General features: G+C 39.5%; 1 protein-coding gene across 4 annotated transcripts in view; it reads left to right on the plus strand.

Moving 5' to 3' along the window:
• Ankrd12 (ankyrin repeat domain 12) overlaps positions 1-15394 on the plus strand; it is a 100464-nt gene extending 85070 nt beyond the window's left edge. For 3 of the 4 annotated variants that reach the window (XM_026786092.1, XM_013351594.2, XM_026786091.1), the window contains 4 exons: positions 2686-2784; positions 6596-6739; positions 9123-9218; positions 10892-15393. In XM_026786092.1, coding sequence (XP_026641893.1) covers positions 2686-2784; positions 6596-6739; positions 9123-9218; positions 10892-11077 — 525 coding nt within the window. In that variant the 3' untranslated portion in view covers positions 11078-15393. Of the gene's footprint in view, positions 1-2685; positions 2785-6595; positions 6740-9122; positions 9219-10891 lie in introns of all 4 variants that reach the window. The other variant, XM_013351595.2, reaches the window with a different exon arrangement.
• The last annotated feature ends 1517 nt before the right edge of the window (positions 15395-16911 follow it).

Consider the following 16911-nt stretch of genomic DNA (forward strand, 5'->3'; position numbering starts at 1 on the left):
TCTGTCTTCTTTTCTTAGCTTTAGGTTTTTGTTTTTCTGTAGACCAGGCTGGTCTCAAACTCACAGAGATCCACCTGCCTCTGCCTCCCGAGTGCTGGGATTAAAGGCGTGTGCCACCATTGCCCGGCCCCAGTTAGTTAGTTCTTAAACTCTTTGACACCTCACTCCTAAGAAATGGTATAGTACAAGTCTGATTCCCGTGACAGAATGCAGAGAGACTTCATTAAATTAGAATTGTTTCAAATACTTCTTTAAGAGAGACAGATGATAGAAATTGGATGGTAGATAGAAATTGGTTATAGTATGGATTTTTGCCTTTAATGAGAATTATTAAAGCAATGGAGTACAAAGCTGTGTAGTGAAACAAGTGCCCACTTAGCAGTCACAAATTAGATACCTAAATTTGACTTCACACCAGTAGTTTTGTGTAGTTTTAAGTGGTTAACTCCACTTCTCTTCTGATTATCTTTCTCCACCATTCATCTATGTAATTAGCTCTTCCTTCAGAATGCTCACATACTGTCCTCTCAAAGAACCGGCAGCCCCGGTTTTAACTGAGTGGTCTTCCTCTGTGTTCTTTGAGACAACTGCATACCTACAAGAGATGGTAGTATTAAAACAATAGCACAAACCTCATTTCTTTAAACTTAAAACAACTCACAGACACAAAAAAATTAATGTGGTTTTACAGTTAGAGGCCTGAACAATTATCCCAAATAAGCTGTTGCCTTATAGATGTCCACACTGTTCTGTTGAGACCTTGTGATGATGTCTTATACGTGTTTGGCTCCTCAGAATTCCTGCGTGCTTAGAAATACACTCAGTCTTAGAAATACAAAGTCTTTACAAATCTAGCTTTGATTTTTTTTTTGGAAAGAACTTTTCTCAATGTTCTCTTGTGATCATTGTAGCACCACCATAGGAATTTGATGTCCTGTCTTCTGATGGAGTCAACAGACTATAACATGGTAGGAGATAACTAACTTACCTTTCCCTAGTAGGCCAGTAGTAGTCATAACAAGGATATGAAAAGGAAAACACAGATACCTTAAGTAGAGAGAATATTCAGGGTCAAAGATTGTTGCCAGACTGGCCTATCTACATTAATAGTAAATTGCCAACTTCCTCTGGAATTAATCAGAAAGCATAATCCATTGTAATTCCAAGTTAGAAATGAACTGATAACTTTTGAATGATTACACACAAAGTTATGTGGGATGTTGTATACAATTAAGAAAGTTCGGGCCGCAGAGATGGCTCAGCAGTTAAGAGCACTGACTGCTCTTCCAGAGGTCCTGAGTTCAATTCCCAGCAACCATGTGGTGGCTCACAACCATCTGTAATGAGATCTGATGCCCTTGACTGGCCTACAGGCAGGATACTGTATGTATGTATGTATGTATGTATGTATGTATGTATGTATGTATATATGTATGTATGTATAAATAAATAAATAGAAAGTTTATTACATAGTTTTGTCTACTTTTTCATGAGAGAGTTCATTAACACCGAGGTTTTTTTTCTGTTTTATTCTTATCAAGTCTACAAAGAGGCTTTGCCTATTAAACTGAAGCACTGCTGTTGTCTCAAAGTTTTTGTACCAGCTTTTTTGTTTCTGTGACCCTCATCTCTTCCTGTCTGGGAGCACTAACTGATGCTCTAAAATAGCTCTGCAGTAATTAACTTTTTAGTCCTAATGTTTTGCTCTTTGAAATTTTGCAGTGGCCTAAATATCAAAAAATATAAACATAATGGAATGTCCTGCTAGGTTTTAGACAATTGGAACTGACTGAAAAGTCTTACTCAGTTGTATAATGGCTTTTCATCAGAAGGACTCGCTGTGCCAAATAAGCTGACAGTATTTAGTTTGCCTCAAGGATTCTGCGTTTCAGTTCAGCATTTTCTGAATCCATTGCTTTAGGCAGAAATCATGTTAATGGGTGCATGTGGCAGAGACTCATCACTTCATGGCATCCAGGAAAGGGAACTGGAGGATACTCCACCTCCACTCCCAGGTCTCTTTTTATAGTCCTGCCACCTTTCAGTAGTTTATTCAGATTTTGTTTCAAACAGGCTGGAGTTTGGTTGAAGTGTTGATTAGGGCAGAGCCCTCATAACCTAATTGTCTTAGAAAGCTTCTGTTGTCAAGTTGATCAACCTGGAAAGAAGGAACCCCAAATGAAGAGTCTCCTCCCTCAGATTGGCTTGTGGGCATATTGGGCATTTCTTGATTGGTAATTGATGGAGGAGGGTTCAGCCCACTCAGTGGTACTCTCCTTAGTCATGTGGGCCTTGCCTGTATAAGAAAAATAGCTAAGCAAGCCAGTAAGCAGCATGCATCCATTGGTTTCTGCTTCTAGCTCCTATCTTGAGTTCTTGCCTTGACTTCCCTCAGGGAACTGTAACCCATACGCCAAATAAACCCTTCCCTCCCTAGGTTGCTTTTGGTCAGTGTTTTGTCACAGCAAAAGAGACGAAAACTAAAACAGTTGTTTCTATGCATATCTGATTGACACTTACAATTATTCCTTACTAATCCTCTAGGATTCTCAGTCTAATCAAATTGACAAGATTATCCATCACAGACTGTATTGTTTAATTCATGAAATGTCAGGTTTTAAGTTACACACTGAAAGTTTAATTGTAGATAAAAAACTTAATAGTTTCTATGTGCTTTCTAATTAGATTACACCACCACCTTCGCTGTCAGATCCACTTAAAGAGCTCTTTCGGCAACAGGAAGTAGTAAGAATGAAACTGCGTTTGCAACATAGTATCGAACGGGTAAGGCGCCCTCGTATATAAATGTATGTAAAAATGACCTGTAACTTTTCATTGGTGGATATCACCCATTTACTACCCTTTGGGGAAATGCTGTGATTTTCTTCTCATATGCTCATCTAATTGAAGGGAGAGTTTGACACCTGTCTTAGGATAGTTGCTTCCTTATTACAACTCATGCTGAAGTATGTTTTTATATCTAAAATCTCTGTGATACATCATTTGTTAAATTTGTAGTATTCAAATAGTCAGTTTCTAGTAGAACATTTAGAATTCTAAGTTTTTGAGTGCTTTTGGCCATACCAGTCACTTCAAGGCTAATGGGAGAGGCTATATCTACTCATCTTTTTGGTATGCCTTAGTATCTAATTTTCAGTAGTTTGTTTGGTTTGGTTTTTTGAGATAGGGTTGCTCTTTGTTTTCCTGGAACTCACTGTGTATACCAGGCTGATCTAGAACTCATAGAGATCTGTCTGCCTCTGCCTCCTGAATGCTGGGATTAAAAGTGTGCACTGCCACTGCCTGGCTGGTAGTTAGTCTTGACATGAAAGAATTTTTAAAAAAAAAAAAAGTGGCAAACTGGTGCTGGAGGGATGGTCCAGTAGTTAAGAAAATTATTGCTATTCTTTTAGATCACAAGGGTTCAAATCCAAATATCCATATATTGGCTCACAACCATCTAACTCTTGTTCCGGAGGATCCAAAGCCACCTTCTAGTTTTCCACAGGCACCAGGCACACATGTGGTACACATACATAATATGCAAGCAAAACATTTACATAAAATTAACCCTATTGCTAGAAATCATGGAAGTCATTTTACATGGATTTACAAAGTATATCCCCTCAAGCCAGATGTGGTGGCACATGCCTTTAATTCCAGAACTCCAGAGGGAAACAGGCAGGTGGATCTTTGTGAGTTCGAAGCCAGCCTGGTCTACATAGGAAGATCCAGAACAGCCAGATCTACAGAGGGACCATATCTCAAAAGAAAACATAAATATATCCATATCCCCTTAAGCTTGTGGTAAAGTTATATGGCCTCTAAAAGATGTCAACTATATTTCACAGAAATATGCAAATGCTTGTGTTTGATTTATATGCAGTGGGTTCCCCATGGCAGAGGCTCTTAACCTTTTTTGTACTTTGAGCCAATTAGGGAACTTGTAACGAGTTCTTAGACTATGTTTTTAAGTGAGTAAAGTTCATGTGATTGCAAAGAGAAGCAAGAAGGGAGAGCAAAGCACTGACACAGGCTGAACCCGGTGACAGTGTCTTGTACATCCTTCTCCCTGCACAGAGGAAGCCGAGTGTCCGTGCTCCCGGCCTGTCCTCACAAGGCACTGTTTGCTGGTCATTCTTGCTAGCACAGGTCTCAGAGCTGTTCTTGTTGACACTGAAGGTAATAGTTTATGGTGACCAAGTAATAAAAGCCTGTAACAGACTCAGGATGGGTTGCAATCTACAAATGGACATCTGTGGTTCCATCTGCTAAATACAAAGATTAATAAGACTCAGACCATCCATAACTGGAAGTTTGGGACACTTAACTCATTAAAGAGGAGTGTGTTTGTTTCTGTAAATAATATTACAGAATTGTAAAAATTAAGCTTCAGGGCTGGAGAGATGGCTCAGTGGTTGAGAGCATTGCCTGCTCTTCCAAAGGTCCTTAGTTCAATTCCCAGCAACCACATGGTGGCTCACAATCATCTGTAAAGAGGTCTGGCGCCCTCTTCTGGCCTTCAGGCATACAGACAGACAGAATATTGTATACATAATAAATAAATAAATATTTTAAAAAAATTAAGCTTCAGCTGGAGAGGTGGCTCAGCAGTTAAGAGCACTCCCTGCTCTTCCAGAGGACCTGGGTTTGATTTTCAGCACACATATTGAAGCTCACAGTCACCTGTAACTGCAATTTCAAGAGACCCAGTGCCTCTTCTGGCTTCTGTAAGCACAGGCACGCGGTGTAGTACACAAACACACTGTGTATGAGGGCAAATACTCACACACAGAAAAATAAAATTCTGAAAGAGAGAGAGCAGACATCACAAGGAAATGCAAACATCTGTTAGGATGACTATAATAAATAGCATAATAGAATACACCAAGAAATGCATAAGGAAATTGGAATCATACATTATTGGTCAGGATGTAAAAATGATATCAGCCGCTACTGCGACAGTCTGGCTGTTCCTCGACAGTTAAAAGACTTATGACCCAGCAGTTTCACTCCTAGTTATTACCTCATAAAAAGATAAAAATACATGTCCAGGACAGACAGAAACTTAAGTATAAATACTCAGAACAAATTTTCATATTAACCCAAAGAAAGCAAAGCATTATCTCAGACCTGTTATAGCACTCTGTCTGGACCTGAGAGTTAGAGAGTCATAAGGCAGACCAACAAAATGCTTATACGTTATGATTGTAAGTTTTCCTTAACAGGAAGTCCTTATGAGGAAATGAAGATCCAAAGAAGTGGTAAAATCCTGATGCTTTTATGTTAGGTTAAACAGAGAACCCTAAGAAAGCAAAGGGAAGATAAAGGTTATTTCATTTCAGAAGGTTCTCTTGACTTTACCTCCCTGCTTCTGGTGGTAAGAATGTTCCTTTGTGCTGGGTGGTGGTGGTGCACACCCTTAATCCCAGCACTCAGGGGGCAGAGGCAGATGGAACTCTGAGTTCAGGGCCAGCCTGGTCTACAGAAAAAGTTCCAGGGCAGCCAGGGCTCCACAGACCTTCTCTCAACCCTCCCCGCCGCCTGTTCCTTTCCTCCTGATGTGTAGAGGACATCTTGTACTTGGGAGCTTCATTGCCTCAGAGGGCCCTTGTCCTAGTTGTTTTTAAACTTCAGCTCAAGATAATCATTATGCCAAACTAGCATAGTCTGTCACCCTTCAAATCCAAGTGATCAATTGATGAATGGCATACATAAAATATATGTCTCCAGTAGAATATGATTTGTCAATAGCAAAAAGATAGATATCTACACTACAGTGTGGTGAGCCTTGAAAATATAAGACACTAAGGAAAGTTGGTCACAAAAGACCACATAGTGTATGATTTTATTTACAAATAAGTGAATTTGCAAAACAAGTAAACTCCTAGGGACAAAAGGTAGATTACTAATAGCCAGAAGATATAAAAAAGAATACTGCTAATAATACGAGATTTCTTTCTGGTTTGATGAAAATTGTCTGGAGTAAAATGTGGATTTATTTATTATTTTTATTGTATGTATGAGGGCTTTGCTGGCATGTATGTCTGTGCATCACGTGCATGCCTGATGTCTTGAGATTAGAAGAGTATGTTCAGTCCCCTGAAACTGGACAGTTGTGAGCCTACATGTGGTTGCTGAGAACTAAACCCAAGTCCTCTACAAGATCAGCCAGAGCTCTTAACCACTGAGCAATCTCTCCAGCCTCATCCATACACTTTAAAAAAGTATTTTAAGAAAGAAATTGCCAATTTTGGAGAGGGAAGATTTTTTTTAGAACCCCTAGGAATTTTTTTTTTTTTTTTTTTTGTTTTTCGAGACAGGGTTTCTCTGTGGCTTTGGAGCCTGTCCTGGAACTAGCTCTGTAGACCAGGCTGGTCTCGAACTCACAGAGATCTGCCTGTCTCTGCCTCCTGAGTGCTGGGATTAAAGGCGTGCGCCACCACCGCCCGGCTCCCTAGGAATTTTTAAATTTCTCAAGCTTCCTGCTTGAGAAATAGTACTCCGATTAAGATTGTTTAGTGTAGCTGAAGTGACTTTATCTAATTTCACAAATAACTTTATAAATATTTTTAATTACTCTGTGTTCAATTAGGAAAAACTTATTGTATCCAATGAACAAGAAGTTCTGCGAGTTCATTACAGAGCTGCGAGAACACTGGCAAATCAAACGCTGCCGTTTAGTGCTTGCACGGTCTTACTGGACGCGGAAGTGTACAATGTGCCCTTGGACTCACAGGTAAAGCGCTAGCTGATACATAGTGCTTTCAAGAACTATAACATGCCTGTTTTTAGATCTGCCTTGGTAGAAGAAACTTGGATTAAAGTCAAAGAAGAAATGCAATTCTCAAAAGTATTCCTGGAGCAGCTGTTCCTCTATATTGTGGGTTGTTATAAAACCCGGCATCCATGGGCATGGGTGCTCAGGCCTCATCCCAGAACTTAAGAGGCTGCAAACTCTATTTGCTTAACCAAAATGAAGGGTTAAAAAGATGACTCAATAGGTAAAGTGCTTACCTTGCAAGTATGAGGCTCTGAGTTTGAATCGCTGGAACCCATATAAAACCAGACACGGTAGCACATGTCTAGGCTCCTGGTGCTTCAGCAAGATGAGCACACGCACATCAGCTCACAGAGACTTCGTCTCAACTGAGTCTGATCAGCAGGACCCACGTGGAGGCAGAGACCCAATTCCTACAAGTTGTCTGCTGACCTTCACACACACCCTGTGGCGTGCTGAGGAATGCCTAGCCTCTGATGGGTTAAAAAAAAAAAAAAAGTTTCAGCCTGTTATGGTATATTCTTGGGCAAGAGGGTCACATTTGAGGCTAAGCTAGACTACATAACACTAGCTAGTCTTAAAAACCCAAGTGAAAAGATTGTATATTTTTATTAGTACGTTTTATTTGCCGTGCATGTGCACACCTGCATGCCACAGTATGTGTGTGAAGGGCAGAGTCAACTTGTAGGAGTCCTTTCCTACCATGGGTCCTGTGGCCTCAACTGGGGTTAAGTCACTTGACTTAGTTTACCCAAGAATTTAAAAAATGAGTGAATTCCTCAGGAAGCTCAAAATGATCTCAGAATCAGAGGTGAAACAAAACTGAGCCAGTCTCTCTAATAGTTACAGGACTAAAAGTCCTGGACATCTTCTGGAAGGTGGATGCTTTCAGATTAAGATGAAAAAATTACTGCTTTTGATGCTATTCACTTTTCTTAGATAGCCACCCAACTTTCTCTAATCTCTCCTAAAAATAAATAATATAAGTGATTAATGGAAAGGGGATTTTGGTAATAATTCTGTTATACCTTGCCCTGAATCTTCCTAATGAACCAGAACACCAGATTTTAAGTTAAAATGTTAAGCTTGATGAAATACCAGGATTCGAGGCTTATTCTCTTGACAAGGATGCGCATCCGTAACAGTTCTTAGTTGTAAGAGCTGAGTCCAGAAAGCCTGTTTACTGATGACTTTAGGTAGGTTGTCGTAGCAGACTGATTTACTGTCAGATGGCCTCTGAAGAACCTCTGCTTTGGTAGGGTTAGTTCATCTTTTAGCTTACCCTTTTCACAAGAAACTTGTAATATTAAGCAATAAGCTTTAAAGTGGCCAGACTGTCCTTGAGACCACGGAGGAAATGCAGTTGATGAGAATATGAGTTGGTGAATATGAGGCTAACATTAACGTTAACAAATGTTAATCTTGACCACATTTGTAGAATGCCAGTCATATGAGTACTTTGTGTGTGCATAAACATTGAGCCACTTTTTATTCTTTTTTTCTGTTGTTTTGTTTTGTTTTTTGTTATTTGTTTTCTTTTTGGGGTTTGTGAGACAGGGTTTCTTTGTAGTAGCTTTGGAACCTTTCTTTGCACTAGCTCTTGTAGACCAGGCTAGTATTTCACTCACAGAGATTTGCCTGCCTCTGCCTTGTGAGTGCTGGAATTAAAGGCATGTGCCACCACCTCCCAGCCACTTTTATTCCTTAAAATATACTTGAGAGGTGCTCTTCAATATATGCCATAGGAAACTGAAAGTGTAAAATTAGTTCAAAGTCACACAAAAAGGTACAGAGCTGAAATTTAAATATATCTTCATTTCAAAACTGATACTGAGAATCTTTTTACTTTAATTTTGTGTGTACATGATGCATATTTGGGCACTCAGCATGTGTGTATGGAGGTCAAAGGACAAAGGTGGAGTTGGTTCTCATTGTCTCTTTTGAGTGAATCAGGAAGGCTTGTATGGCAAGTGCCTTTACCCTTGAGCCATCTCACAGGCCTGATTTTAAGAACCCTTAAAAAGATCCATCCTGGAAGAAATACTACCTCTGACGGCAGGTGTCTCCCACATGATCACTTCTTCCTCTGTATGATAAACTTTAACAAAGATATAGCAGGCACAGCACTCCCTATACCATGCCTTTACTTCATAACAAACATTGCATCTTCAGGATTCTGTGAGTGCCCTTTCTATTTGGTATGGAAAGAACAGCTTTATTATGTTTTCCTTTTAGAAATACATTCCTATCAGTAAAATTGAAGCATTCATAATAAATGGGATATTATAAGTTTTTTTTTTTTTAGAGAAAGCATTGTACTACATGTAACATTCTTTTTTAGTCTGATGACAGTAAAACTTCTGTGAGAGATCGATTTAATGCAAGACAGTTCATGTCCTGGTTACAAGATGTGGATGACAAGTTTGACAAACTAAAGGTAGGTGTGTTTACATGCAAGTTGTCTTTGTTCTCGTGTGTCCCAGACTGGCTTTGAACTTGAGTGGGAGTTCAGCTCAGAGTCCGGGATTATAGGCGTGCAGCACCATACCAGGTGTTTGTCTGGAGGTCGCCCTCAAGTGTTTGCCCTGCCAGTGCTCTACCAGCTGAGCTGCTCCCTTTAAAGGGATGAAATGGGCGCTTACCTTGGGGCTGCAGCAGCGCTAGGCAGTTCAGAGCACTCACTGCTCTTACAGGGACTGGCACCCTCTAGTAGCTCACACGATCTGAAGCTCCAGGGGTCCAGTGCCCTCTTTTACCTTCTTGCCTCTCCAGGCACTAGGCACACATACATATGTGCAGACAAAACACCCATACACAGTAAATTAATGTTTCCCTGTCCTTAGAAGTCACCACTAGTGAGAAATAATTAGAAAAGAAACATTGCTTAATTATAAATATTTACTGTGAATCACAGCTGGAAAATAGGAAATAAAATCTACAAGCCCATTTTAAGAACTAATGTAATAGAGCTGGAGAGATGGCTCAGTGGCAGAGTGCATACTGTTTTTGGAGAGGACTTAAATTCAATTCCTACTTCCTGTACAGTTAACTCACAACCACCTGAAGTCCAGTTTCAGGGGGATCTGATGCCTCTAGGCACCTTTACTCACCTGCACATACCCATCCAGAGACACCTATCCATAATTAAAAATAAATCTTTTAGAAAAAGACTACTAGGCTAGTGAGCTGTCTCAGCGATAAAGTGCACTGGCCGCTCTTCGAGAAGACCCAGGTTCAATTTCCAGTACCCACATGGCAGCTCACACCTGTCTATGACTCAAGTTCCAGTGGATCTGATTCCCTCACACAGATATACATACAGGCCAGATGCCAGCACACATAAAAATTAAATGAATAAATAAAGATTACTTCAAAAAAAACTGAACTACTTGATATAAAGAATCAAAGCAGCACAGAAACAGTATTTTGTGTTTCTTTGTACTCGTCATCCAATACATCTGTCTGGTTGTAGCCCTCACATAAGAACAGAACGGTAAACAAGTGTGCATAGTGGTGCACATTTGTAACCCTAGCTGTGTGGAATACTGAGTCTACAAGTTTGAAGCCAGCCTGGACTACATACAAGATTCTGTTCCACTCCTCTCCACCCCTCACCAAATTGACTTGAAATTTACAGCATTTCTGTATAGATTTTACAACTCTTTCAGTAATTCAAAATCTTATAATTTTAAAACATATTAGCAAGCCCAAATTAAAAAGATAACAATGAAGCAAGAGACCAAGAAGTGGGGCATGCTGGTGTGACAGGACAGAGGAGGCTTATCGTGTGAACTGTTTCTCACCCGTTATGTATCTGTCTTGCTCCTCACAAAACTGGATGAGATTCCTGCAGGAGAACCGGGGGCTTTTGTGAGGGACACACTGGTTAGGATCAGTCATCAAGAAGCACTGGTTCTTCATTCACTGCAGAAGCCTGTTTCCCCCAGAACAACAACCAGTGCCTCTGAATAGGAGTTCTGAGATTGTAAATGTCTGTTTTAATACTCAACTATGAAATACCTGTGAATGTTTGTAAATATGTTTAATATTCAAATATATTTGAAATAGCAAATGTAACAGATAAATCAATTCCTCTCTTCTTTTAAATAGACCTGTCTTTTAATGAGGCAGCAACACGAAGCTGCAGCTTTAAATGCCGTCCAGAGACTAGAATGGCAGCTCAAACTTCAGGAACTCGATCCCGCCACCTATAAGTCGATCAGTATTTATGAGATCCAGGAATTTTATGTTCCCCTTGTTGATGTTAATGATGATTTTGAATTGACTCCTATATAGCATTTGGTACTTGTGTTGGTATCGCTTTAAACTAATGATACAAGTGTTATACTGTGGAATACTGCCTTTTAAGAAAAACCTGAAAATATGCCTTTACACTTGTTAGTGATGTTAACTAAAGTTGGTTATGTAGTGAGCACTGTCATTTTATAAAAATAAAGAAAAATATTTTGGATCTTAGGTCCAAATACAGTTTCTAATAGAAAACTATTATTTATATTGATCAAAGGTAACTATTGCATTAGAACATGTTGGCAAACTGAGTAGATCTTTAAAAGGTTGAGAAAATCTGTTAACAGCGCTGGAAGTTGTTAGCACTCCAAGTAACAAGATAGCCAACCACAAGTACTCAGATCTCTTGCTAGCATCATTAAAAGTATGTGAGTAAACGCAAAGATCCAGTTCCTACCAAACAGTTTCTAATGTGGAAGAAAATCTCGGCACAAAATTCTTCAGTTTATTTTATCTGTAAATTAATTGTACAGTTTTCTTTTTTGAAAGTTTTAATATTGTCTTCCTTTTTAATAACTTATTTTATACATATTGTACATCTTGTAATTAATGGTCAGTGTATACAAAGGACTGGCCCTCAAAGCGTGTACAAAGAGCTGACTGTAAAACTGTTTGTTCTGTTGGACCAAAGCTGTAGCTCTTAGAGTGTAGTAGGAGTGTGCTCAGATAACGAACCTTTAAATAGGGCATGCATGTGTTGAGTTAGCTTGTGTCCATCCCGTACTCTCAAGATGGTGGCTTAGTTGTGTCGCATGCTTTCTGTAATTTAACTTTCTGTAACTGACGCCTGAGACAGTGTGAGACTTCTCATCCCAGTTTCCTGCAAGAGAACCGGGGACTTTCTGTGTGGGACACACTGGTCAGAATTAGTCATCAAAGAAGCGCTGGTTCTTCAACTCACTGGAGAAGCCTATTTCCCCCAGAACAACAACCAATGCCTTGGAATGGAAGTTCTGAAATTGTAAATGTCTATTTTAATACTCAACTATGAAAGAACCTGTGAATATATGTAAATATGTTTAATAAATTTTATTGGTCATGTTAAATCATTGTAAACTTTCTTATATTGCTTAAATTTAATCTTTTAAGCTTAATAGCCTTTGCACTTTTAAAATAAAAGTTGAATGCTCAAATCAAACTAAGATATCTTAGTAGTCAAAATAAGTAAAAGACTTAGGAATATTCCAGTCCCTGAAATGTTCATAAAGATTTTATTACTATGTTGTATTTTTCCTTGTATCAAGATGCAAAATGTGTAATTTGCAAATTTTCATAATTGAAATATGATTTGGTATGCCTTTATAGTAAAATAATGAGCAATATCCGTAGAACAATTTATCCTATGACACAATGTAGACTAGATATTCAGGAAAACTTCAGATAAAACCTGCTGCTTAACTTGTGAAGCATTTGGAAAGGAAAGTTAGATTAATCTAAAATCATAAGTAAATAGGATAAACATTTATGAACCCTGCTACAATACTGTCTTGAATTATAACGTAATACTGGATATTTCCTATTTTGATAAGGAAAGGTTAAAAAAATATGAATTAAATGGCTTAAATTCAGCTCACAAGTTGAAAATCCCAGCTAGAAAAAAAAAATTATTTGGTTTTTCTGTGCAAAGGTTCATATTAAGCTTAGGGATTTTTACATCAATTTATATTTTCACTCTTACTGTACTGGCATGCGCAATAAAGCAGCACATGTGAAAAATACACAGTGTGAGGATTTGATGAGGTTGGGTGTCATTTTCCTTAGAAATTTAGATGAATGACTTTGGCCTTTTCATTCAGTCAATGGGGCCAGAAAGGCAGGGTAGACTTTGAAGCACTGTTTTTTGCTGAAGTTATGCTTCTTAAGGCTGGGAACATTGGAAGATAATTTATAAAAGCAATACTTTTTAATACAAAAACAACTTAATGCAAACTTTGTTTATTCTTTATCCTAGGAAGGAAATTTGATGAGCTCGTGTGGCAAATTAAAAAAGGAAATAGGATTATTAAACGTTCAAGAGAGAGCAAGAGAAGAGTAGATCTGTAGAGCGTTTTTTCTGGTGGTTCATCTTGGGGAGAAGGTACCAGAAGTGATACTGACCAAACAGAACAAGCTGTTGGGGGAGGAGGGGAGAGCTTCACTTAAGCAGGGTCCGGCAGGTGCAGTCCTCAGTCAGCCCAGCTTTCCAGTCCCCCCCCACACACACACACACAGTGCTCACTCTTTCACGTAGCTCAAACAGCTGGAGCCTCTGCTACAATTCCGCTACTACTCACTTCCTCTGTAGGCCGTCAGGATAGCTAAGTTACTGCACTTCGTAGTATATGTGTGAGTTAGTACATAGTTAGGACTTGATGTTAGAGACTTTCTGAAGGTCTAAAATACTAGAGGAAAAAAAAATCTCAGAATGGAGTATATGCCTAAGAATATTTGGGTTCTCAAAGAAAAATAAGGATGCTGAATTTAATCAGTGATTCTTTTTAAACTATTCAAACATCATGAACAAGATATTCAATTGTACCTAAGGATTTGTATTTAAGTCTTGTTCTAAATCATATCTGTTTAATAAATGACTAGTTAATATTTGTGCATGTTATTTAATAAAGAGTTATATTTTTATAGAAAAATAAGAGTGAAATGTGTGCTAAGTGTTTTTTTACTTATGTTCTACTCCTGTATAATTAAGTGGAACACCAGTGTTTACTTGGGCCTCCAGCAAGATTGCAGAAACGCTCATCTTGTGAAAACAATCCCATTCAAGTCAACTGAGTAAGGAGAGGTCTCCCAAATGAACTGCGCAGTTCCCAAAGCCCCGTGCACCTCATCTGAGTGGCACTTGGCTTTCTAGAGGTCCAGAATGCAGCGCAGGGTGAAACAGTTTCCTTTCTTTTTCAGAAGGTCAGCAATGTCTGCAACTCTACCTCTATCTACCGCTCTCGCATGTAAACTCCCACAATTTTACACCAAGGCTGTTGACTAGTTAAGGGAAACATTTCACCATTCAAAAAAACAAAACTCTTTTTCACCAGGCAGATGGTTCATACCTGTAATTCCAGCATTTAGGAGACTGAGAGCTCAGTGCCAGAATGGACCATCACTAGACCCTGTCTCAAAACAAAATAAAATAAGTAAATGCTTCAAACAAGGGAAGAAGTCAAAAATAATAATCTTTAGGGATGTGTGTGAAGTTTAATGGTTAAAATTTCATTGTTTTGTTTTGCCTTTGAGACAGGGTCTCAGTACCCTTGGCTGGCCTGGTACTTGCTATGTAGACCATGCTAACCTCAAACTCAGAAATCTGTCTCCCAACTGTGAGGATTAAAAGGTGTGTGCCACCATGCCAGCTTAAAGTTTCTTTTAATTCATTATCTTGGTGGCTTCTTGGTAGTCTTGTTTGTATTTAAGAGGGAGTTTAAAGTCACCAGAATCTGTTCAGTCATGAAAACTAGCGTTCATAAACTCAGCCATACAAAGTAAACAGTTCCATTAACTCAAGCTGCTCTAACTGTAGATGTTTAAGTATTAGCACAAAAGTAGCAGGTACAGCTGGAAGATTGGCCAGGTTTCTCTTGCAAGTAAACAGATACAGTATGGGCAGTATCGCAATTTTTGATCATGAGACATACTTTTGTCAGAAAAAAGTGACATTTTTTTTCCCTAAAGACAGGCAGTCTTTGCTCACATTGGAAATCAGTGTTATTACATGCAAACCTAAGAAAGCACATTTGTCTCATTTATTTAAATACATTTCTTAAAAGCGGTTGCTCTATCCAGATCTTCAACTAGTACCAGAGAAAGCCTCTATGTAGCCAATTCCTCGCTTTTTAGAATGATGTTACATACCTAGGATAGGTTCACAGGTTAATAGTCACCACACATCCATCTTTACGTTCGTCAAAAAATGCTTATGATTTAGATCGAACTTTTTAAACAATCCAGACCTAAGTAAGCAGCCTGATAGCTCCTTGTCACAAGTACCCAAACCAACACAAAAGGTCATCGCCCCAGAAAGTCCTCAGTCCATGCTGTCTCCCCAACCCATGGGCTGCTTGCCTTCACTCCGTGTTGGTCCTACCTAGTCTCAAACTTTGTGGAAGTGAACTCATGTACCATATACCTTGTGTCTGCCTTCCTTCATAAGCAGATTTTGGAATTCATATGTGTTTCGTATATCAGTAACTAGTAGTAATTTTTAACGAGTAGTGTAACTGTACAAATGTGTTCTCTTGTACTTAGTGTTTGGATTGTTTACAGTTGGGGTATTGTGAATAAAACCTATGGACATGGAAACCTTAACTGTGAATCTGCTTTTTCTTTTTTTCTCTCGGGTGTTTACTGTCACAGCTTAGGTTCGTGTTTGTCGGTATTAGAAAATGACAGTTCTCCAAAATGAACGCACTATTTATACCACTACAGTCGTGTATGAAAGATGAGTTGCTCTGAAGCCTCTCTGTTTCAGTGGGTCTAGCATCCATGATGCCCTGGGTTTACTGGACAAGTAGGGAATGGGACTAGTGACAGTGTTTTAGCCAATTCAGTGAAAGACTGGAACCTTGTGTAGTATTACCTTGTGCTTTCGATGTGTATTCCTCCAGCAGCTGCTAATGAGGTTGAGCTTGTTGAAGCTATTTGTGCATACCATTTTGGCTTGGGGGGAGGGGTTGTAGTTTGGTTTGGTTTTGAGACAAGGTCTCATGTAGCCCTGCCTGTCCTGTAGGCCAGGTTGATGTCGAACTCATAGAGATCCGCCTGCCTCTGTTTCCTAAGTGCTGGGGTTAAAGGTGTGCTCCACCACACCTGATCTGATTTCGTTTTTAAATCTTCAAGCATTTTTCTCGTTTCTTTCTGAGCTGTCTTTTGATTTACTGGTGGCCTTTTCTGTGTTAGACATAATATTCCTTTGTCAGATATGGACTCTGTGGGTGTTTTTATCCAGTATATACTTTGCCATCCCTGTTTTTATAGTGACTAGTTCCCTTATTCCTCCTCCACATTGACGTTCTTTCTGTGGCCTCATTAGCACTGTAGCCTGAGCTTTGGTCGGCCTTCTGTGACATCCGTATCACCTGCCACCACACATGCGCTGGTGGTGCTGATTTTCAGGAGAGGTGTGAGCATCAGTGAAAACAGCTGGAAGCCATGCTGAGACCCAAAGCTGATGATCATGTCCGTGTTCCAGGCCTGGAGGATAGGCTTTCGGGGGTGGGGGTTGTTCCTTTAACATGTGATTTTCTCACAGTCACTTCCTGATCACTCGAAGGACACCAGTTCAGAGATGTAGATCGACACGTTTCGCTAAGTAACATCAAAAGTTCACATTTGAGGCTGGTGACATGGCCCTGCAGGGAAGGTGCTTGCCATCCTACCTGGCCACCTGAGTTCAATTCCTGGACCACACGTGGTGGAAAGAGAGACTAGGCTCCCACTGGTTGTTGTCTGGCTTCCACGGGTGTGCCGTGGCACTCTCAAGCCTACACATAAATCCACACGTGGCACAGCTTTTCCCCCTAAAGGAGAGAAGTCTCCAGGCACGACTGACTCTGGCCTGTGAGTGTGGACTCAGGTGCCCAAATGGCTTGTTTCACTGAAGAAGTGGTTTACGTGGACTCCTTACAGTCACAGGACATAAGGTCATACATAAGTCAGTACATTCACCCAACATGTTACAATGCCATCCTGGCATTGTAACATGCCATCTACAAAGATCTCACTTGAGAACTGTACAGTTGAGGTTATTGAGTTTTGTTCTGTTTACTCACAAAAAGATACTTTAAAATTTTAAAGTAATTTTACAATTCTTGTGTTGAGTCCAACCCATACGCATA

The sequence above is a fragment of the Microtus ochrogaster genome, linkage group LG4, assembly GCF_000317375.1.
Source record: "Microtus ochrogaster isolate Prairie Vole_2 linkage group LG4, MicOch1.0, whole genome shotgun sequence".
In the NCBI taxonomy this organism is placed as follows: Eukaryota; Metazoa; Chordata; class Mammalia; order Rodentia; family Cricetidae; genus Microtus; species Microtus ochrogaster.